This window comes from Rhincodon typus, chromosome 23 (assembly GCF_021869965.1).
Source record: "Rhincodon typus isolate 14 chromosome 23, sRhiTyp1.1, whole genome shotgun sequence".
In the NCBI taxonomy this organism is placed as follows: domain Eukaryota; kingdom Metazoa; phylum Chordata; class Chondrichthyes; order Orectolobiformes; family Rhincodontidae; genus Rhincodon; species Rhincodon typus.
The window spans coordinates 47,113,521-47,137,875 of NC_063354.1; the positions used below are offsets into that span (position 1 = coordinate 47,113,521).

General features: G+C 41.5%; 1 protein-coding gene across 1 annotated transcript in view; it reads right to left on the reverse strand.

The window, feature by feature from the left end:
• Nucleotides 1-19,970: 19,970 nt before the first annotated feature.
• Nucleotides 19,971-24,355, reverse strand: part of LOC109934118 (xylosyltransferase 2) — a 149,917-nt gene continuing 145,532 nt past the window's right edge. The window contains exon 9 of the mRNA XM_048611157.1: nt 19,971-20,231. Within this exon, the coding sequence (XP_048467114.1) occupies nt 19,971-20,231 (261 nt within the window). The remainder of the gene's footprint in view (nt 20,232-24,355) is intronic.

The window sequence follows — 24,355 nt, forward strand, 5'->3', positions numbered from 1 at the left end:
TGGGCTCGCCTCTAATTCAAGATTTATTAACAGAATTTAATATCTCACATCTGCTGTGGTGGGGATTCAAATCCCATGTCACTAAAAAATGTGTCTGGACTTTGCAATGACAATAGTCCAGTAACATTCCCACCACAATATTGCCTTACCCAATTAATTTGCTAGCTATCTCTCAAAAAGCTGGCATAAACATGGTGGGCTGAATAGTCCTCTTCTGTTTTGTAACATTCCATGATAACAGGACAGCGTCTTCATTTGAATCTACTCAGCATGATTTCAGTATATGTTCACTCCTGAAAATGATGTTCTAACAGAATCCACACAGATCACATAATCTTCCCTCATAGAATCAGCAAGAGATCACTTCGTTTGAAGGTAAAACAAATGAAGCTTTGATCTATTAAGTTAGGTTCCTGTCTGGGATCTGACTTGATTGGTCATAACATCTATTGGGTTCACAATAAATAGAAGCTCATCTGGAATCTTTGAATCCCCTCGATTCACAAAGGATCTGTAGCTTTCTTGTTAAAGTAATTGTTATAAGAGCAGTTCTGGGCTTAAAGCAACCATACTGTGATAAAGCTTATTGCACAAAATTTGACAGTACCTTTGGACACTTAAGAGTTTTCTGATATTGCTCCTGGAAGCTCAAGTTTCAGACTGGAGCGGGGGGCTAGGGACTCTGTGAAGCATTGGTGAGGCAGAGAGTATTGTGGATAGCATGTATAGAGAGGTGTTCATACCACAGGCTCAGGCTCTGCACGCAGGAAGGGAATGGGTGACCCACAGAGCAAAGACAGATAAGCAGGTACTGCAGGAATGTCCTGTGGCCATTCCCCTGCAAAACAGTTATACTGTTTTGGATACTGCTGAGGGGAATGACCTCTCAGGAGAAAGCAGCAGCAGCCAAACTCGTTGCACCACGTTTATTCTGCTGCAAAAGGGAGGGGTAAAAAGTGTGCCAGGGCAATAGTTATAGGGGACTCAACTGTAAGGGGAAGAGGCAGGTGTTTCTGTGGCCGCAAATTAGACTCCAGGAATGTATGTTACCTCACTGATGCTGGGGTCAAGGATGTCTCGGAGCGGGTACAAGACATTCTGGACGGGGAGGATGACCAGCCAGTGATTGTGGTACACATCAGTACAAATGACGTAAGTAAAAAAAAGTGATAAGGTCCGAAAAGCAGAATACGGGGAGCTAGGAAGAAAGTTATGAAATTGGACCTCAAAAGGCAGTGATCTCAGGATTACTACCGGTGCTACGTGCTAGTCAGAGCAGAAATGACAGGATATATCGGATGAATGTGTGGCTGAAAAGATGGTGTTGGGTGAGGGTTTCAGATTCCTGGGGCATTGGGATTGGTTCTGGGGGAAGTGGGACGTGTGCAAATTGGACAGGTTACACCTGGGCAGGACTGAGACTGATGTCCTGGGGGAATGTTTGCTAGAGCGGTTGGGGAGGGTTTAAACTAATATGCCAGGGGGATGGAAACCTCTGTAAGGGGTCAGAGAAGGACAAAAACAAAAGGTAGAAAAGGCAATAAGAAAAGTGATAGGCACAGAAACCAAGGACAAAATTCAGGGCTGTTGAGAAAACTAAGAGCGAGAGAAACAATGTTAAAAAGGCAAGCTGAAAGGCTTTGGGCCTTAATGCGTGGAGCATCTGCAATAAAGTGGACAGACTAATTGCACAGATAGATGTAAACGGGTATGATATAATTGGGATTACCGAGACATGGCTGCAGGGTGACCAGGGATGGGAACTGAATGTCCCAGGGTATTCAGTATTTAGGAAGGACAGGCAAAAAGGAAAAGGTGGTTGAGTAGCATTGCTGGTTAAAGAGGAAATTGACATAATAGTGAGAAAGGATATTAGCTCTCTCAATGCACAGTCTGTATGGGTAGAGTTGAGAAATACCAAGGGGCAAAAAACATTAGTGTGTGTCATATATAGACACCCAGTGGTGATGTTGGGAATGGCATTAAACAGGAAATTAGAGATGCATGTGATAAAGGAATATCGGTGATCATGGGTGATTTTAATCTGCACATAAATTAGGCAAATCAAATTAGCCACAATGCCATAGAGGAGGAATTCCTGGAGTGTATGTGGGATGATTTTCTTGACCAATATGTGGAGGAACCAATGAGACAGCAAGCCATTTTAGACTGGGTACTGTGTAAAGAAAAGGGAATCATTGCCAATCTGGCTGGGCAAGACCCCTTGGGGACGAGCGACCATAACATGATAGAATTTTTTATCAAGATGGAGAGTGAAGTAGTTGATTCGGAGACTAGGGTGTTGAATCTTAATAAGGAAAACTATGAAGATATGGGACATGAGTTGACCTTGACAGGCTGGGGAGAGCTACTTAAAGTGATGACAGTGACTAGGCGATGGCAAACACTCAAGGAACGCATGGGGGAACTGCAACAACTGTTTATTCCTGTTTGGCACAAAAGCAAAATGGGTAAGAGGGCCAATCCACGGCTTACAAAGGAAATTAGAGATAGTATCCTATCCAAGGAAGAAACATACAGATTGGTAAGAAAAATAATACGTCTGAGATCGGGAGCAGTTTAGAATTCAGCAAAGAGGGACCAAGGAATTGATTAAAAAGGGGAAAATATAGTATGGAAGTAAGCTTGCAGAGAGCATAAAGACTGACACTAAGAGTTTCTATAGGTGCATGAAGAGAACGATATTGGTGAAGACAAACGTAGGTCCCCTACAGACACAAATGGGGGAATGTATAATAGAGGACAAAGAAATGGCTGAGCAACTGAATACATACTTTGGTTCTGTCGTCTCAAAAGATACAAATCAGATACCAGAAATGTTGAAGAATGCAAGATTTACTGAGAGGGAAGAATTGAGAGAGATCAATATGAGTAGAGAAATGATGCTGGAAAAATTGATGAGATTGAAGGTGGATAAATCCCAAAGCCTGATAATCTACATCCCAGAGTACTTACGGAAGTGACTCTAGAAATAGTGGATGCATTGGTAGTCATCTTCCAGGATTCTATAGACACTGAAACAGTCCCTGCAGATTGGAGGGTAGCTAATGTCACTCCAATATTCAAAAAGGGAGGTCGAGAGAAAACAGGGAAATATAGACCAGTAAGCCTAACATCAGTAATGAGGAAAATTCTCGAATCCATTATCAAGGACTTTATAGGGGAGCATTTAGAAAGCAGTGGCAGGATCAGTCAGAGTCATCATAGATTTATAAAGGGGAAATCATGCTTGACAAATCTGTTAGAATTCTATGAAGATGTAACTAGTAGAGTTGACAAGGGGGAGCCAGTCGACGTGGTATATTTGGACTTTCAGAAAGCATTTGATAAAGTCCCGCATAAGAGAGTATTGTGCAAGATTAAAGTGCATGGGACTGGGGGTAGTGTACTGAGATGGATAGAAAATTGGTTGGCAGACAGGAAGCAAAGAGTAGGAATTAAACGGTCCTTTTCAAATTGGCAGGCAGTGACGAGTGGAGAGCCACAGGGATCAGTGCTGGGACCCTAGCTATTCACAATATACATTAATGATTTGGATGAGGTGACAAAATGTAACATCTCCAAGTTTGCTGATGATACCAAGTTGGGCGGGAGGGTGAACTGTGATGAGGATGCAGAGATCATTCAGCATGATCTGGACAGGTCGGGTGAGTGGGCAAATCAATGGCAGATGCAGTACAATGTTGGATAAATGTGAGGTTATTCACTTTGGAAGTGAAAACATGAAGGCTAATTACTACCTGAATGGCTATAAATTGGGAGAGAGGAGTGTGCAGTGGGACCTGGGTGTCCTTGTGCACCAGTCACTGAAGGTAAGCATGCAGGTACAGCAGGCAGTAAAGAAGGCAAATGGTATATTGGCCATCATTCCAAGAGGTTTTGAGATCAGGAGCAGGGATGTGTTGTTGCAGTTATACAGGGCCTTGATGAGGCCGCATCTAAAATATTGTGCGCAGTTTTGGTCTCCTTATCTGAAAAATGATGCTCTTGTTTTTGAGGGAGTGCAGTGAAGGTTTACCAGGCTGATTGCGGGGATAGCAGGACTGACGTATGAGGAGAGATTGACTAGATTAAGATTGTTTTCACTGGAGTTCAGATGAATGCGAGGGGGATCTCGTAAAGACTTATAAAATTCTAACAAGACTAGACAGGGTGGATGCAGGGAAGATGTTCCAGATGATGGGTATGCCCAGAACCAGGGGTCACCGTCTGAGGACTCGGGTTCACCATTTAGGACAGAGATGAGGAGACATTTTTCACCTAAAGAGTGATGGAATTCATTACCACAGGATGCAGTTGATGCCTAAACACTGAATGTATTCAAGATGTGGCTAGAAATCATTTAAAATCTTTGAGTAAAGCTAAACTGAGGAACTGTGCAGATACATTATGGTAAATCTAAAAGCTTTTTAGACAATGGCCTAGTGGTATTATCGCTGGACGGTTAATCCAGAGACCCATACAATATTCTGGGCACCAGGGTTCGAATCCTGCCATGGCTGATAATGGAATTTGAATTGAATGAATATCTATAATTAATGATGACCATGAAACCATTGTCGATTGTTGGAAAAGCTCATCTGATTCACTAATGTTCTTTAGGGAAGGAAACTGCCATCCTTAACTGGTCTGGCCTACATGTTACTCTAGACCCACAGCAATGTGGTTGACTCTTAACTGCCCTCTGGGCAATTAGGGATGGGCAACGCCCTCATACCATTAATGAATTTTTTAAAAAAAAGCAGGATCTCGTAAAGATGAGATACTTCAAATTGTTTCGGAGGGGGAATAGCCAAACCCCTCTGATAATTAAACCAAAACACAAGCCCCAATCTGTTATGACAGGATTAGGCATTCGCCTCTAATAATTCCCCCAAAGCACCCAGAGAATTCTGTCTTTCCCCTCATAATCTATTATAAGAGTGGTTAAAAGACAGAAAATCCCTGATCTCCACTTTACAAGTAACAAGAAACAATTTATTTATTTAACCCAACAATGAACAAATTAACAAAATTACTAATAAACCGACAATTCCCCCTTAGTCTACCAACTACTCCCTAACTGGTCTAAATTCCACTGGAATGCTGTTTAAATAAAGACAAGTCCCACCAATATAAACCCAATTAATAAGAAGCATTAAATTATATAATCTCTCCAAGTTTGCACAAACTGTCTTCTGGAATATTCTATTGTCTACGGACTCTTCGCAAAACATTTTCTTCCGTTAATTCTGCGATCAGAGATGTTTTATCTCTATAATTTCTTCAATGAGGAATTTGACCTAAAATATTGTGGTACCTTTGATTAATTAGATGGGCTTTCTCTGAGAGCTGAATGGTGCTAACTCAGGCAGGTGGCGGATGACTCTCTTTCAGACAGCAGTTAGGTTTCCCCAATTTTCCAAATGCCCTCGTCTTATATACGCTTAATGACCTCATCAATTTCTAATAATAAGATTGGATTCAGGTTGTCAACACCATCAGATTTAATTCAATTGGCTCTCTGTATCTAGGTGCTTTGTTTAAATTAATTGGCCAAATTCAAACTTGATGTCTCGGAAAAAATGTTGCTTGGCTGTTCTATACAAAATGTTTTCATTCGGGCACTCACTGTGCACCTGCATTTATAAACTTGCAAGCACACACAAAGCACAAGATCTTAAAGGGATCACCACACCCCATGATCATTTTTACCAACAAATTCTAACTTCCTGCCTTCCAATTCAGGATTACTCTACCCAACTTCGTAACAAAATGAATGTAGCCGAGTTATAATTGGTAGGAAGGAAACATGAAATTCAGACATCAAAACTGAAATTAACTAAGATACAGCTGGAAATGAAAAAAAAATGATGGAAAAAGGTAAATGAAAAGACTTGAAATTGAGGGAAAAGAAAAACAGAGTAATGAAAAGAGAACAGGGAGAAGTGTGAAGGAAGATGGAATTAAGAAAACCTGAATGATGAAGCAAGTCAGAGAACATGGGCTAGTCAAAAAAAAACCTAAAATAGAGAAGAAAGTAGCAGTTTGAAGGATGATTATAATTCACATAAGGGGTTTGATTTACGCAAGAATCTTTGCTTAGTGCCTAACTATAATGAGGATGGAGTCAAAAAGTATTTTACCTCATTTGAGAAGACAGTTGTATAGTTGAAGTGGTATAAACCGGGTTTTAATAGTGCAGAGTGCTTTGAAATGTACAGCTATGGCCGTATATGCCGGCTTGTCAGAAGAACGATCTTCAGTGAGTGATACTGTCAAAGAGGCAATACACAATTTCTATGAACTTTGCCAGAAGCTGTTAAGTTGAAATTTAAGGCAAGAAACTGATTCAGACCCTTGTAGAATTTTCAGGAAAGAAATGCTATGGGGTTAGTGGTTAAGATCACTTAAAGTCAGAAATAATTTTTTAAAGGGAAATTATGATTATGGAAGGATTTAAAAATAGCAATCCCGCAAATTAAAACAGAAACTTATGCAGATGAGGATCAGGTATTCAAGATCAGAAATTTAGCAGTTCTGGCAGATACTTATGATATTTCCCAGTTACAAGTGGGAAAATGGACATACGAAAATCCACAAGGAAGTTGGAGGTACAGAAAGTCTACAGGTAGATGAAGTATTAGTTTCAGAGAACTGACAGAAGAATATCAAAGAAAGAAAGAAAGGCTGGAACCAAAAAGTGATGTGAAGAATTTAAGATGCTTTCATTGCAGTAAGATTGGACATACCAGTGCCAATTTCTGGAAATTAAACGGGAGACTAAATGCAGAACAGCAAAACCTAAGGGGTCTTCAGAAAGTAGGTATTACAAAATGTAATAGGTACTGAAACTGTAGCAGAGGCATAAAAAGAACATATTTTATTGGATTATACTAAGAAGGGAGAGATGGGTCAGGACAGTCATAAAAGTTTTATGTTCCAAAGCCTGACAAAAAGAATCAAACTGCTGAAAGTTTAAAGTATTTTTATCTCAAAGGGGAAGTATTTCCTTAAAATCAAGGAGACAAACCAATGAGGATACTGAGAGATAGTAGGAACTGCAGATGCTGGAGAATCTGAGATAACAAGGTGTAGAGCTGGATGAACACAGCAGGCCAAGCAGCATCAGAGGAGCAGGGAGGCTGATGTTTCGGGCCTAGACCCTTCTTCTGACCCTGCTCCTCTGATGCTGCTTGGCCTGCTGTGTTCATCCAGCTCTACACCTTGTTATCAAGGATACTGAGAAACACTGGACTAAATAAGTCACTGATGTTAGCTGATAATGTGATTTGTGTTCCAGATGGATTGAAAGAGCAGAAAGTATTAATTGGAGGGACTCCCAAAGATTATAAACCAGTGAGGCATAAGGAGGGAGATGATGGCCTAGTGGTATTATCACTGGACTGTTAATCTACAGACTTAGATAACGACCCAGGTTCGAATCCCACCACAGCAGATGGTGGAATTTGAATTCAATAAATATCTGGAATTAAGAATCTAATGATGACCGTGAATCCATTGTCGATTGTTGGGAAAAACCCATCTGGTTCACTAATGCCCTTTAGGGAAGGAAACTGTCATCCTTACCTGGTCTGGCCTACTCCCGTCCCACAGCAATGTGGCTGACTCTTAACAGCCCTCTGGGCAATTAGGTTTGGGCAATAAATGCTGCCTAGCATGATGCCCTCATCCCATGAATGAATAAAGGAAGTGATAATTCAAGAGAGTGAAACAAATTCCTCTACAGGGAATTGATATTACCATGGGAAATGATCTAATGGGTTCAAGAATACTAGATTCACTAAGGGTGATGGAAGAACTGATGGAGGTAAAATAAACTGAAATTTTACAAAAAGACCTTTCTGGATTGTTTTGGGTGTTATGACTAGATCTTAGAGATACAAGATTAATCTTATATAAGGAAAAAAAGGAGTCCATGAAAGGGGGAATTGACTTGCAAATTCAGTTGTCTGATAAAATTTTTGTCAATTTGACTAAAAAGGATGAAGAAATAAAGAATGAGGCTGACATGTTGAGCCCATTTTCTTTAATCAAATACTACAAACAAATTTTGAATTGAAAGAGTTATGCAAAACAGCTTACTCAGAAAAGGAATTATAAACAATAATAGAATGTTATTACATGAAAAGGAATGATGTGGAGATGCCAATGTTGGACTGGGGTGGACAAAGTCAGAGGTCACACAACACCAGGTTATAGTCCAACAGGTTTATTTGAAATCACAAGCTTTCTAAGCACTGCTCCAGCCTGGTGTCATGAGACTTCCAACATTGAAAAGGAAAGTCTTAATGATGCAATGGAGACCACTTTAAAAGAAACAGCCGATGTGGAATAGGCAATGGCCCTTTAGGTACTAACTCCATCTGAGTATCGTAATTAAATTTTGCGAATGGCTCATGAAATTTCAATGGCAGTCACTTGCTATTAGGAAAACAGAAGCTATGATATTAAAACATTTTTATTGGCGAGGATCACATACAGATGTAATCAAATTTTGACAGACATGCAAGTTAGTAGGGAAACACCAACTTCCAATTAAATCTGCACCTTCAATTCCAATACCAGCTTTTGAAGAACTGTTTAACAGGGTCTTAATAGACTGTGTTCTCATAAAATGAGAATTGGAACCAATTTTTTAAAACAATTATGGATGCTTTAAAAGCATTTCCTGAAAGATAATCTTTAGGGAAAATTACTGTGAAAGTGGTAGTGGAGACATTAGTTCAATTTGTTTTATAAGATACCAAAAAAGGTAAAATTAGATGAAGGATCAAATTTTATGTTTCAGATATTTAAAGAAATGTTGACTACTTTGGGAATTAAATAATTCATTTTTTCTGCATACCACCCATGATCTCAAAATGCATTGGAAAGATGGCATTAAACTTTAGAGACTACGATTACAGCAATAACAAGAATATCCTAATGATAGGGACAATGGAATTTATTTGTTTTGCTTTCATTTGCCATGAGGGATGCTTACAAAGGGATGAGGGCAAAACTGGCTAGAGTGCATTTTGGTGCATGCAGAACAATGATAGACTTTTTAAGAAAATAGTTCATGGCTCACAGCAGATGTATTCCAGTGAGGAAGAAGGATTCTATGAAGGGGTTAAGCCAACTATGGTTAACGAGAGAAGAAAAAGAAAACTAACGGGGCTAAAGACCGATAAGTCCCTGGACCAAATGGAATACATTTACTATCATAGGAGATTGGAAGAAGCTATAGAGATGCACTGGTAATGTTTACATTTGGAAATGTTCCAGAGGATCTGAAAACCATCAAATGTTTATTTAAGAAGGAAACAAACAAAAACACAGACCAGTTAGCTTCATGTGGGTTCTTGGGAAAATATTAGAGTCTACTAGAAGAGACGTAATAGGAGAGCATTTAGAAATGCGTAATATGACTAACCAGAGTCAGCATGAAAGGGGCCTAACAGATTTACTACAATTCTTTGAGAAGGTAATGCGCAGGGAAGATAAAGCGGAAGCAGAGGCTGTAATGAATTTGGATTTTCGTAAGAATACATTTTGATACTTCATAAAATAAGAGCCCATGGTGTTGGAGGTGGTATATTTGCATGAACAGAAGATAGGCTAACTAACAGAGGACAAAGTCGGGATGTTGGAGGCATTTTCACAATGGCAACCTGTAACAAGTGGTATGCCATAGGACTGGGGCTAAAATTATTTGCAATATATTAATGACTTGGATTAGAAGAGTAAATGGATGAATCAGCTGAGACATAAACAGATTAAGGGAGTGTTGAAAATTTAGCAGATGGAATATCATATGGGGAAATGTGAGGTAATGCACTTTGGAAGAAGAGAGGTGTGAAATATTTAAACGGAGAAAGACTGCAGATACTGCAGAACAGAGGGATTGGGGAGTACTCATCCACAAATCGCAAAAAGCTGGCATCCAACTTCAGTGGGTAACAGAGAAGACAAATGGAATTGACCTTTATTTCAAAGGAAATGGAGTACAAAAGTAGGGAGGCTTCTGCTAAACCTACACAAGGCCCTAGCCAGACCATAGCTGGAATACTGCAAACATATTTGGGCACCTTATCTAAGGAAGGGTATAATAGTTTTGGAGGCAGTCCAGAGAAGGGTCATTAGGCTAACACCAGATATGGAGAGACACTCTTATGGGGAGAGGTTGAGTAGATTGAGCCTGTATTCATTGGAATGTAAAAGAATGACAGGAAACCGTATTGAAATATAAAAGATTCTTAGTGATCTTGAAAGGGTAGACGCGGAAAGGTTGTTTCCCCTTGTGGGAGAGTCTAGTACCAAAGGCTATTATCTTAGAATATGGAGTAATGGATTTAGGACAGAAATAAGGGCTAATTTCTTCTCTCAGAGGGTTGTGAATTTGTGGAATTCTTCCCACAGAGAGCTGATGATGCTGGGTCATTAAATATATTCAAGACTGAGACTGATTTCTAATCTATGAAGGAATCTAGGGCTGAGAAGAAAAGGCAGGGAAGTGGAGTTGAGAATCAGCGTGATCTCACTGAATGGCAGAGTATACTCAATGGGCTATATGGCTTACTTCTGCTCCTACGTCTTATGTCTCAAATTTCTGAAATTGACAAAGGTATATGAATTGGTTAATAAACATCTGAAAGAAGCTCAATAAATAATTAAAACTATAGCAGACAAACAGGCCAAAGTTCAAAATTTTGTTGCAGGAAACAAGATGCTAATATTGTTCTCAGTTTCTGGGGAACCCATGAAAAGTAAGGCTCACTGGACCTTAGTGAAATAGGAAGACACTCAATAATGTGAATTATGTAGTGATTGCTCCAAATAAGAGAAAGCATCAGAAAATATGTCATGCTAACATGTTGAAATACATAATATAAAAAATATTATGCTAGAAATGATATTTGAGAGAAAAATGCCCTTACAGTAGTGAAGGAAGTAGACAGTGAAATAGGAACATCAGAACAAATCCAAAATAGAAGATGTAAAAGATTACAATCCAACAATCAAATTGGAAAACAGAGCTGTACTTAAAAAATTAGACAGCATTATATCTCATCTTCCAGAAAACTATTGATGCGATATATGAAGGCTAATGCAGATTTATAAATCCATTTGCGTAAAGGGACCAGGAAAAAACATACTCACGATGCTGATGTAAGGAATGCAGTACAGTCTGGGTATCCATTCTTGTAAGTCTGAGAAACAAAAAGACCTAAAAACCGAAGGTCATTTCGGAAACAGATTCAAATGGACCTGTCGACACACTGAGTTCTGGCCCTTTGAAAAAGACTCCACTTGGTCCGAATGGGACCTAAAAGTGAAGCTTTTTTCTCCCCAAAGGACCAAACTCAGCACTCATCCAAAGGGGCCTGAATAGATCTGAATGGTCTATATTGGACTCAAAAACTGAAAATATCCTTTATCCAAAAACCTCAGGACTAACAGAATTCCCATCCTGTACCTTGGCCAAACCAACTTTAGATGCTTCATCAATGACCTTCCCTCCATCATAAGTTCAAAAGTGGGGATGTTCACTAATGATTGCACAATGTTCAGCACCATCTGCAACTCCTCAGATGTTGAAGCTGTCCATGTCCAAATGTAGCAAAAACTGGACAAGATCCAGGTTTTTGACTGGCAAATGGCAAGTGCCAACCAATGACAATCTCTAATAAGACAGGATGTAACCATCATCCCTTGACATTCAATGGCATTGCCATGATTGAATACCCCACTATTAACACCCGAGGCTTAAAATTGACGAGAAACTGAACTGGACTAGCCATATAAGTACTGTGGTTATATGAGCAGATCATAGGCTAAGAATCTAGCAGTGAATAACTCATCTCCTGATTCCCCAAAGCCTGCCCACTATAGTACAAGTCAGCAGTGTGATGGAACCTCCCAAGGTGTGATGTAAGAGTGCAGATCCAACAACACTCAAGAAGCTTGATACCAGCCAAGATGAATAGCTTGCTTCACTGGCACTACATCCACAGACATTCACCCTCTCCACCACCATGCTCAGTACTGGCTTTTGATAAGGTGCTGCATTGGAGACTGGTAGCAAAGGCAACAACCCATGGGATCCAAGGAAATTGAGCAAACTAGATCCAGAATTGGCTGAATGGCAGAAAGCAGAGGATTTATGTCCAGTGGGGACCGCAAGGCTCAGTGTTGGGGCCCCTGCCATTCATGGTTTATATAAATGATTTAGATTTTTAAGTGGGAGGGTTGATTAGTAGGTTTGCAGATGATACAAAAATTGATGGGGTGTTAAATAATGAGGAAACTACAAGAGATATAGACAGGCCAATCGATTGGCTGAGTATCGGCAAATTGAATTCAATCCAGTTAAATGTGACATGATACACCTGGGCAGGACAAACAAGGCAAGGGAATATGTGATAAATTATGGGGCCTGGGGAGTACTGAGGATCAGAGGGGCCTTGGTGTGCATGTACACGGGTCCTTTAACATATAAGTCAGGTAGATAAAGTTGTTAAGAAAGCATTTGGATACCTGCTTTTAATAGTTGAGGCTTACAGTTTAAGAGCAGGGAGGTTATGCTGGAATTGTATTAAAAACTGATTAGACCACAGCTACAGTATTGTGTGCAGTTCTGGAATCCACATTAAAGGAGGGATGTGATAGCACCGGAGAGGGTGCAGAGGAGATTTAACAGAATGTTGCCTGGGCTGGAGAATTTCAGTTATGAAGACAGATTAGAGACTGGGGTTGTTTCGGGCAGAGGAGGTTGACAGGGGATGTGATTCAGATACGTAAAATGAAGAGGGCCATAGATAGGGTACACAGGAAGAAACAATTTACCTTCATGGAAGGATCAATGACCAGGGGGCACAGATTTAAGGTAAGGGGCAGGAGATGTGAGGAAGAGCATTTTCACCCAGAGAACAGTGGGAATCTGGAACTCACTGCCTGTTAGGTAGAGGCAAAAACCCTTATAACATTAAATACTATTTAGATGTGCACTTGCAATGCCAAGGTAATAGAGACAAATGGGATCAGAATAGTTAGGTATAACACAGTGTGGAACTGGAGGAACACAGCAGGCCAGGCAGCATCAGAGGAGCAGGAAAGTTAATATTTTGGGTCAGGACCCTTCTTCAGTTCTAGCTATCTCAGAATGGTTAGGTGCTTGCTTTTGGCTGGCATGGACTGGATGAGCTGAAAAGATTTTTCTTAGACAATGGATCTTTATAGGATTCCTACACTGTGGACAAGTCATACCGACACTCCAAAGAGCATCCCACCCAACCCACCCTCTTATCCTATCTCTGAAATCCTGTATTTCCCATGGCTAATCCACCTAGCCTGCACATGATAGGCAAATTAGCATGGCCAATCCACCTAACCTGCACATCTTTAGACCGAGGGAGGAAACCCAAGCACTCAGAGGAAACCCACGTGGACACTGGGACAATGTGCAACCTCCACTCAGACAGTTGCCGAGGGTAGAATCAAACTCAGGTCTCTGGCGCTACAAGGCAGCAATGCTAATAACTAAGGCACTCTCCTGGTAACTCTATGACTCTATGTGCAAAAAGCATCACCCCGTCCTATCTAGGGGAGGCGATGGCCCAGTAGTATTACCGCTGGACTGTTAATCCAGAGACCCAAATAATGCTCTGGGGATCTGAGTTCTAAATGCACCACAGAAAATGGTGGAATTTGAATTCAATAAATATTTGGAATTAACAATCTAGTGATGACCATGAATCCACTGTTGATTGTCATAAAAACACACCTGGTTCACTAGTGTCCTTTTGGAGAAGAAAACTGCCATCCTTATCTGGTCTGGCCTACACGTGACTCCAGACGCACAGCAATGTGATTGACTCTTAACTGCCCTCTGGGCAATTAAGGATGGGCAATAAATGCTTCCTAGCCAATGACGCCCTCATCCCGTGAATGAATAAAGGAAAAAAAATCTTTCCCATGTTCTTGGGGCTGCAATGGCAGCACACAGTACACAGGTAATGGACAGTTCTCCACAGGCTAAAGGAGGGTTCTAACAAGGTGACCATGTAGAAAATTAGAAATGCCAGGTATAGGCTCCAGTTATTGCTGTCACAGATCGTCTCAGTGCCAATTGGGATGATGATAGGATCCATCAGGGCCAGGGAATTTATTAGCCTTTAGTCTGATCAGACATCCCAATCTTTTTACTCTAGTGACTGTCATTGCTTTCCATCCCTTCAGTGTTTCTTTCCTTTTGATTTTCTACTTTCCTTGAGATGTTTCTTGTGTCTTTTACTGAGACAGGGGATAAGAGGGCTCGTTCCGTGAGCTGAAAATTTTGTACAACATTCAAAATAATTGTATATTTGTTACCAGTAATCATACTGATATATAGCGCGTGACATTTCAACATTTCTGCCATTTCCCACAATTAAGTCCCCAGTCTCATTCTATAAAGGACCAACACTTAGCACATAGAACAGGAACAGGCCCTTCGGCCCATGATGTTGTCAAGAACATGACGCCAAATTAAACTAATCGCTTCTGCCTGGTCCATATAGCTCCATTCCTTGCATATTCACGTACTTATCTAGAAGTCTCTTATACGCCCCTATCGCATCTGCCTCCACCACCACCATTGGCAGCCCAGGCTCCTACCAGTCTGTGTAAAAAAACTTGTACCTTCACATCTCCTTTGAACTTTCACCCTCTCTCCTTAAATGCATGTCCCCAAGTTTTAGACATTTCCACTCTAGGAAAAAGGTTCCGACTGTCAACCCCATCTATGCATCTCATAATTTTATAGACTTCTATCAAGTCTCCCCTCAGCCTCTGATGCTCCAGAAAAAACAACCTGAGTTTTTCTAGCCTCTCCTTATAGCTCATACCCTCTAATCCAGGCAACATCCTAGTAAACCTCTCTTGAACCCTCTGCAAAGATGCCACATCCTTCCTGTAATGCAGTGACCAGAATTGAATGCAATACTCTAAGTGTGGCCTAACTAAAGTCTTATAAAACTGCAACATGACATCCTGACTCATGTACTCAGTTCCCCGACCAATAAAGGCAAGCATGCCGCATGCCTTCTTTACCACCCTATCTGCTTGCGTGGCCACTTTCAGGGAGCCCAAGCTCCTTCCGTACATCAATGCTGTTCAGAGTCCTGCCATTAACTGTATACTTTTCCTTAACATTTGATCTCCCAAATGCAGCACCTCACACTTGCCCAGTTTAAACTCCACCTGCCATTTCTCTGCACATATCTGCAATTGACCTATATCCAGCTGTATCCTTTGACAACCCACTACACTATCCACAATTCAACCAATCTTTGCATCATCTGCAAACTTACAAATCCACCCATCCACATGTTCATCCAAGTCATTTATCTATATCACAAACAGCAAAGGTCCCTGTACGGATTCCTGTAGAACACCACTAGTCACGGACCTCCAGCCTGAAAAACACCCTTCCACCACTACCTTCTGTCTTCTATGGGCAAGCCAATTCTGTATCCACACGGCCAGGTCACAGTGAGGGATCTTGCCGAAAGCCTTACTAAAATCCATGTAGACAACATCCACTGCTCTACCCACATCGATCATGTTTGTCACATCCTCAAAAATCCAATCAAGTTAGCAAGACATGACCTTCTCTTCATAAAGCCATGCTGACTGTCCCTAATTAGGCCATGCTTTTCAAAATGGGCATAAATGCTTGTCCCAAGAATTCTCTCCAATAGAGTCCCAACCACCAATGTGAGATCACCTGTCTGTAGTTTCCTGGAACATTCCTATTCCATTCTTAAACAGAGGAACAATATGAGCTACTTGCTAGTCCTCCAGGACCTCTCCAGTAGCTTGCGAGGATACAAAGATCTTGGTCAAGGCCCCAGCAATCTCGTCTCTTGCCTCTCTCAATAAACTGGGGTAGATATCATTGGGTCCTGGGGATGTATCCACTTTAACGCTCTTCAAGAGACTCAACACCACTTATTTCTTGATCTCAAAATGGCCGAGCATATTACCATGCCCCACACAAATCTCGTTATCCTCCAAATCCTTCTCCTCGATGAATGCCAATGCAAAGTACTCATTTAGGATCTCGCCCACAGAGAGTCATAGAATAATATAACATGAAACAGGCCCTTCAGCCCAAGCTGGTCCATGCTGCCCACTCAGCTAGGTCCAGTTGCCTACATTAGGTCCATATCCCTCTCAACTCATGTACCTATCCAAATGTTTTTTAAATGCTGCTATTGTACCTGCCTCAACCACTTTCTCTGGCAACCCATTCCATGTACGCACCACTCTCTGCATGAAGAAGTTGCCTCTCAGGTCCTTCTTAAATCTTCCCCCCCTCATCTTAAACCTATGCCCTCTAGTTTTCAGTTCCCCATCCCTGCAAAAAAGACTATATGCATTCATCCTATCTATGCTCCTCATGATATACACCTCAATAAGATCATGCCTCAATCTCCAAGATTCCAAGGAATAAAGTCCCATCCTCTGCCTCCAAGCAGAAGTTCTCTCCTTTATCCTTGAGTGATCCTACCTTCTTCCTAGTTATCCTCTTGTTTCTTAATATATGTATAGAATGTCTTGGGATTCTCTTTAACGCGACTTGTCAAGGTAATTTCATAGCCCCTTCTTGCTCTCCTGATTCCTGGCTTGAGTTCTTTCCTGTTTTCTTTATATTCCTCACTGGCCCTGCCTGAATTTAGCTTCCTAAACCTTAAATATGCTTCTTTGTTTCCTTTTGACTAAATTTACAACCTCCCCCGTTATCCAAAGGTCCCTGACCTTGCCATTCTTGTACATCCTCCTTACTGGAACATGCCAGTCCTCAACTCTCATCAGTAGGCCTTTAAACAATTCCCACAAGTCAAATGTGGACTTACCTGATAACAGCTCCTTCCAATTAACACACCCTAGCTCCTGCCTAATACTGACATAATTTGCCCTCCCCCAATTTAGTACCTTCCCACAATTTATTTATCCTTATTCATTGTTATACTAAATCCTAAGGAGTTGTGATCAGAAGTGTAGCTTATTTTAGCTACTGTTTTCATTTTTACATACTTGTAGAAGCTTTAATGCCAGTGTTCCTACTAAATTTTTGCTTTTCGTTTTCTCTGAAGTCATCCTTTGATGGTTTCCATAAACTTCTCAATCTTTTGGCCTTCCATTAATCTTCACAAAACTGTATGCATATCTATCAACTCAACACCATTCTTAACTTCCTTAGTTAGCCACAGATGGTGTATCCTTTTCAAACAGTCTTTGGTAGCACACCGTAGTTTACTCAGGGTGTAATACTTGTCATGGCAACATGCATAGTCAGAAGTATGTTGTACCTAGCGCTATGTATGGCGATGGTAGAGGTCCCAATGTTCTTTTCAATCGTATGATTGAGAAGGAATGTATCTGGTTCTTACTGCCTGCCATTGACATGTCTGTCAACACGAGTGTACCATCAAGTCCTGGGAAGGGACTCAAATCCTGACTTCTAGTTAAGTGGCAGGGATGCACCACAAGACACTTCCTCAAATCTTTTAAAAAGCAGGAAAACTACTGCAGTTAGCATTGGCCCATTAGAGGCAGGGACAGGAGAAACTGTCATGAGAAATGATGAAACAACAGAAATGTTGAACAGGTAATGTACACAGCACTCCATATATGGCCTTACCAGCATCCAGTATAACTGAAGAATAACTCTCTACTCTTGCATTCAATTCCTCTCGTAGCAAAACATGATACTCTATTTAGCCTTTCTGATTACTTGCTATACTTATATATTAACCAGGTAACTATAGACTGGTGAGCCTAACATCGATGGTGGGCAAATTGTTGGAGGGAATCCTAAGGGACAGGATTTACATGTATTTGGAAAGGCAAGGACTGATTAGGGATTGTGGATATGGCTTTGTGCATGGAAAATCGTGTCTCACTAACTTAATTGACTTTTTTTGAAAAAGTAACAAAGAGGATTGATGAGGGCAGAGCGGTGGATATGATCTATATGGACTTCAGTAAGGCATTTGACAAGGTTCCTCACTGTAGATTGGTTAGCAAGGTTAGATCACATGGAATACAAGGAGAACTAGCTATTTGGATACAGAACTGGCTCGAAGGTAGAAGACAGAGCGTGGTGGTGGAGGGTTGTTTTTCAGACTGGAGGCCTGTGACCAGTGGTGTGCGACAAGGATCGGTGCTGGGTCCTCTGCTTTTTGTCATTTATATAAATGATTTGGATGTGAACATAGGAGATATGGTTAGTAAGTTTGCAGATAACACCAAAATTGGAGGTGTAGTGAACAGCGAAGAAGGTTACCTCACAGAACGGGATCTTGATCCGATGTGCCAATGGACCGAGGAGTGGCAGATGGAGTTTAATTCAGGTAAATGTGAGATGCTGCATTTTGGAAAGGCAAATTCGGGCAGGACTTATATACTTAATGATAAGGTCCTGGGGTGTGTTGCTGAACAAAGAGCCCTTGGAATGCAGATTCATAGCTCTTTGAACGTGGAGTCGCAGGTAGATCGGTTAATGAAGACGACGTTTGGTATGCTTGGCTCCACTGATCAGTGCATTGAGTATAGGAATTGAAAGGTTATGTTTCAGCTGTACAGGACATTGGTCAGGCCACTTTTGGAATACTTGTGCAATTCTGGTCTCCCTACTGTAGGAAGGATGTTGTGAAACTTGAAAGGGTTTAGAAGAGATTTGCAAGGACGTTGCCAGAGTTGGAGGGTTTGAGCTATAGGGACAGGCTGAATAGGCTGGGGCTATTTTCCCTGGAGAGTTGGAGGCTGAGGGGTGACATTATAGAGGTTTGTAAAGTCATGAGGGACATGGATATGGTAAACAGACAAGGTCTTTTCCCCAGGGTGGGGGAGTCCAAAACTAAATGGCATAGGTTTAAGGTGAGAGGCGAAAGATTTAAAAGGGACCTAAGGGGCAACTTTTTCATGCAAACGGTGCTGCACGTATGAAACGAGCTGCCAGAGGAAGTGGTGGAGGCTGGTGTAATTACAACATTCAAAAGGCATCTGGATGGGTGAACGAATAGGAAGAATTTAGAGGGCCAAATGCTGGCAAATGGGGCTGGATTAATTTAGGATATCTGGTTGGCACCTTTCTCCCACCTCACTGACCAATCCCCACCACTCCCTACCTGCACTCACCTATCACCATCCCACCTAGCTTCCCCAGTCCCATGCCTCCTCTCTCTATTTATTTCTGAGCTCCTTTATCCTTCCCCATTTCTGAAGAAGGGTCCTGACCCAAAATGGCAACTTTCCTGCTCCTCTGATGCTGCCTGGCACGGTTAGAAAGCCTACATGGTTCACAAGAATATTGTCCCAGTATATGGTTGATAGGTCCCCAGGTCTGCACACATTAACCTCATTCACAGCTTAATTCCTTATGCCTCTAATGTATCTTTCACACCCATTTTTCCATTTTTTAATCAATGCCTTCTTTTATTAATATAGATGCTGCGATATGGCAACTTAAACATTTTTCACTTATTTTTGTAAAAAATACAAGTGACAATAAATCACTCATCTACTTTTCAAGTTCACTATATTTCTGACATTCCTGTCAGACATACATCTGCCGATACTTTTCCATGCTGTCACCCTCTCACGATACTCTGCCTCACTTTCTCATTACACCAGCACGACTTTATAGAACATTTCACCCATGCCTGGTATCTACATACTTTCCATTAAATCTTACATTCCACTCTCTAGCCTAGAGGCACCAAAATCAATAAAACAAAGAACTAAGAATGCTGGAGAGGGTCTTCAAAAGGGTCAATGGACCTGAAACAGTAACTCTCATTTCTCTCCACAGACCAGCTGAGTTTCTTCAGCAATTTCTGTTTTTATGTTTCAGTTAACTCAGTTGAGGCAAATTAAATGTCCAAGAGCCAGTTGGACAGTGAGACATTATTACTGTCTTACCTGCAGCGGTCGTCTGTTCTTGATTGCTGCAACGTCTGGCTCAGGCCCAACCTGAAGAAAGCCATGTAGCTGGTAATTGTGACATCGGTGAGGCTGCTCAACCCATCCATCTGATCAAAGACATTTTCCCAGTAGGCTTTCAGGGCTGGTGTCCCTGGAGGGTAACTACCATACAGGTGGGAGTCCAATATATCAATCACCTCCTGGTTAACTGACGATTCAAACTTGCGAGCAAAAAATGTCGGCCTGGTCATTTGCTGTGAATAAAGATGCAAATAAAATTAGGTCAACACTGTGAATCAGATAGGGCAATAAATACCTCTTTCAAATGTAGCATCTTACAATCATAGAATGGCTACAGTACAAAAGGACACTATTCATTTCACCATGTCCATGCTGGCTCTCTGCAAGTGTGGTTACCTGGTCACACTCTGCTGCCTTTTCCCCTATAGCCCTACCAATATCTTTTGACAACCAATTGCTTTTTGAAAGCCTCAAATGAATTTGCCTCTACCACACTCTCAAGCACTAAGAAAAAAATTTAATGTGTCACCATTGCTATTTTTGTCAATAACCTTAAATATTATCATCTGGTTCTCCGTCTTCTGCCAAAGGCACCATTTTCTCGCTATCTACACTGTCTAGCCTCCTCCTAATTTTGGTAAGCTCTATCATATTCCACCCTCCGGCGACTGTGTGTGGAGTTTGCACATTCTCCCCGTGTCTGCGTGGGTTTCCTCCAGGTGCTCCAATTTCCTCCCACAGTCCAAAGGTGTGCAGGCTAGGTGGATTGGCCATGCTAAATTGCCCATATTGTTCAGGGATGTGTAGATTAGGTGGGTTATGCAGGATGGGTCTGCGTTGGATGCTCCGAGGGTCGGTGTGGACTTGTTGGGCCGAAGGGCCTGTTTCCACACCGTAGGGCTTCTATGATTCACATCTCCTTGTATTCTTCTCCATGAAAAACAACTTCAGCTTCACTGACCTATCCATGTCATGGCCTTAACCCCGGGACCATTTTCCTGAATCTTTTCTGTACCCTCCAAATGTCTTCACATCCTCCCTAAAGTATGGTGCACAGAACTGGACATGATACTCCAGCTGAGGCCAAAACAGTGTTTTATTATAGTATCCTTGATTTTGTACTCTATGCGCCTACTTATAAAGCCCATGGTGCCATATGCTTCATGAAGCACTTCGACATTGTGATCTGCCAACCTTAAATATATCTCTACATCATCTGTTCCCATATTCCTTCGGAACTGTACTCTCTCCTATATTGCCTCTCCTCAATCTTCCCACAAAAAGGAAGCATTTCACACTTCTCTGTTTCAAATTTCAATTGCTGCTCATCCATTCCCATTAGCCTATCTATTACTTTAAAGCTTACCATTGTCTTCCTCACTGTTCACAAAATCTTTTACGTTTTGTGTCGTCTGCAAACTTTGAAATTGTATCCTGCAGAACCAAGTCTGGGAAAAACAGGTATCCTAACACCAACCCTGGGGAACCGCACTATATACCACCCTCTATTTTGTAAATCAAGCAACAACCGCTACAGTAATTTCCCACTCTACACTGGCTTGCTTAATTTTATTTCAGGTGAACATTGTGGAAGCAATAGGGAGTGCATACCCCTTTAAAACCATGCAAATTGAAGATCTTCTAACATGCAAGTTTTGCACAAATGATAGGAATAGCATTTTGTGAGAGTTGGAGTTGGAGTTGGGAAGGAGAAAAAAAAACTCATTTCACAGGACAGCATTCTAAATAAATTTAATCATTAGCAATTTAACCAACTTATAATTTGCAACCATTATTTTGGAAGACTGCTTTCTTATTTTCTGAAATACTATCCATTATTAGACAGTATTTTAAGAGATTTAGTCTGTTATAATGATTACTTTTTCCTTAAGCAAGTGATAAATGAAACAGAAGCCTCTTCAAAATACATCTCCGCTAGTAGTAACTGGGCAGGGGGAGAGTGATAAAGATATTTGCACACTGATATTTCTGACAAAATTGTACGGCCATGCCAAATTAAAATACTGTGATGCAGACATTGCCTTAATTGGACTAAATACAAAATCAGAACAGAATAAAAGCAAAAAACTGTAGATGCTGAAAATCTGAAATAAAAACAAAGTGCGTGAGAAACTCAGCAGGTCTGGTAGCATCTATGGAAAGAGTAAAAGCTGAGTGCAATATGACTCTTAATCAGAACTGGAAGATGGTGGTTTTTATGCTGTAGGCAAAGGCAGGGGAGGAGTAAGTGGAACAGCTAATGAGATTGAATAGAACAAAAGACAAAGCAAGTCCTAATTATGGTGAATTGGAGACAGAGAAGTAAATCTGGTGCAATAAGTAGGTATGAAAAGGAAAAAGGGATCCATTCTACAGAGAGCAAGGCCAACAAGCTACATGACCATCGTCCTTTGTACTTTTCTCTGCTCTCTTTCCGTTACTCTTTATCTTTTTTCTCAATTTCAAGCATTTTTCTTTATCTTTCTCAAAGTCATTTTTTTTCATTTCTAAGTTATCTTAGTAATTCCTATTTTAGCTCATTTCTATTTTAGTCCATTCCAGTTGTGATATCTCAGTTTCAGGTTTCCTTCCTACTAATTCTAAATAGGCCAGACTCATTTTAAGTATCTCATCCTTATGAGATCCTGCTTTTACGTCTACCTTCGATATATCAGCTTAATCCTTCAGTTTAGCTTTACTCAAAGATTTTAAATAATTTACTATTATATCTTGCACTTTCAAAAAACTCTTAACAGGCTCCAAGGTCATCTCAAATTTCAAGCAATAAGCTTCATCTCAACACAGCTGATTTAAGCCTAGAACCCTCTGTAGTTGTTATTTTAACAAGACAGACATCAATCCTTCGTAAATCCAGATTTTGATTCCAGATGAGCTCCCATTTGTTGTGAACCTAGCAGATGTTACGCTTGGACAGGAACCTGGCTTGATAGATCAAAACTTCATTTGTTTTAGTTTTAGCAAAAAGGTCTCTTGCTAAAGCATAAGCAAGCAATGCTGCCGATTTTGCTTCAACAACAAAATAGAAGTTTATTAGAAAAGGAACAAAGATAAAGTAGATAAAACTATCTACAAATAGTACAACTTCAATGATTTTAAACACACAGTAAAATTATAATCCCAAACACTCTTTTGTAAAATTGATAAACAAAATTGCAAAATTGATGGGCCAAATGGCCTCTTTCTATGCTGTAGTGATTCTATAAATCTGGAATTAGAGGCTCGTGCATTATCGATTGTGATAAAAACCCATCTGATTCGCTTATGCTCTTTATGGAAGGAAAGCTGTTGCCCTGATCTGGTCAGACCTACATCTACTCCAGACCAGAGATAGTAGGAACTGCAGATGCTGGAGAATCCGAGACAACAAGGTGCAGGGCTGGATGAACACAGCAGGCCAAGCAGCATCATAGGAGCAGAGAGGCTGACGTTTCGGGCCTAGACCCTTCATCAGAAAAGGGGGAGGGGAAGGGGGTTTTGAAATAAATAGGGAGAGAGTGGGAGGCGGATAGAAGAGGGATAGAGGAGAGGATAGGTGGAGAGGAAACAAACAGGTCGAAGAGGCGGGGATGGAGCCAGTAAAGGTGAGTGTAGGTAGGGAGTTAGGAAGGGGATAGGTCAGTCCAGGGAGGACGGACAGGTCAAGGGGGCGGGATGGAGGTGGGTCGGAAGGAGATGGAGGTGCGGCTTGAGGTGGGAGGAGGGGATAGGTGGGAGGAAGAACAGGTTAGGGAGGCAGGGACGAGCTGGACTGGTTTTGGGATGCGGTGGGGGGAGGGGAGATTTTGAAACTTGTGAAATCCACATTGATACCATTGGGCTGCAGGGTTCCCAAGCGGAATATGAGTTGCTGTTCCTGCAACCTTCGGGTGGCATCGTTGTGGCACTGCAGGAGGCCCAGGATGGACATGTCGTCTGAGGAATGGGAGGGGGAGTTGAAATGGTTCGCGACTGGGAGGTGCAGTTGTTTGTTGCGAACCGAGCGTAGGTGTTCTGCAAAGCGGTCCCCGAGTCTCCGCTTGGTTTCCCCGATGTAGAGGAAGCCACACCGGGTACAGCGGATGCAGTATACCACATTGGCAGATGTGCAGGTGAACATCTGCTTGATGTGGAAAGTCTTCTTGGGGCCTGGGATGGGGGTGAGGGAGGAGGTATGGGGGCAGGTGTAGCACTTCCTGCGGTTGCAGGGAAAAGTGCCGGGTGTGGTGGAGCTGGAGGGGAGTGTGGAGCGGACAAGGGAGTCACGGAGAGAGTTGTCCCTCCGGAAAGCAGATAAGGGTGGGGAGGGAAAGATGTCTTTGGTGGTGGGGTCGGATTGCAGATGGCGGAAGTGTCGGAG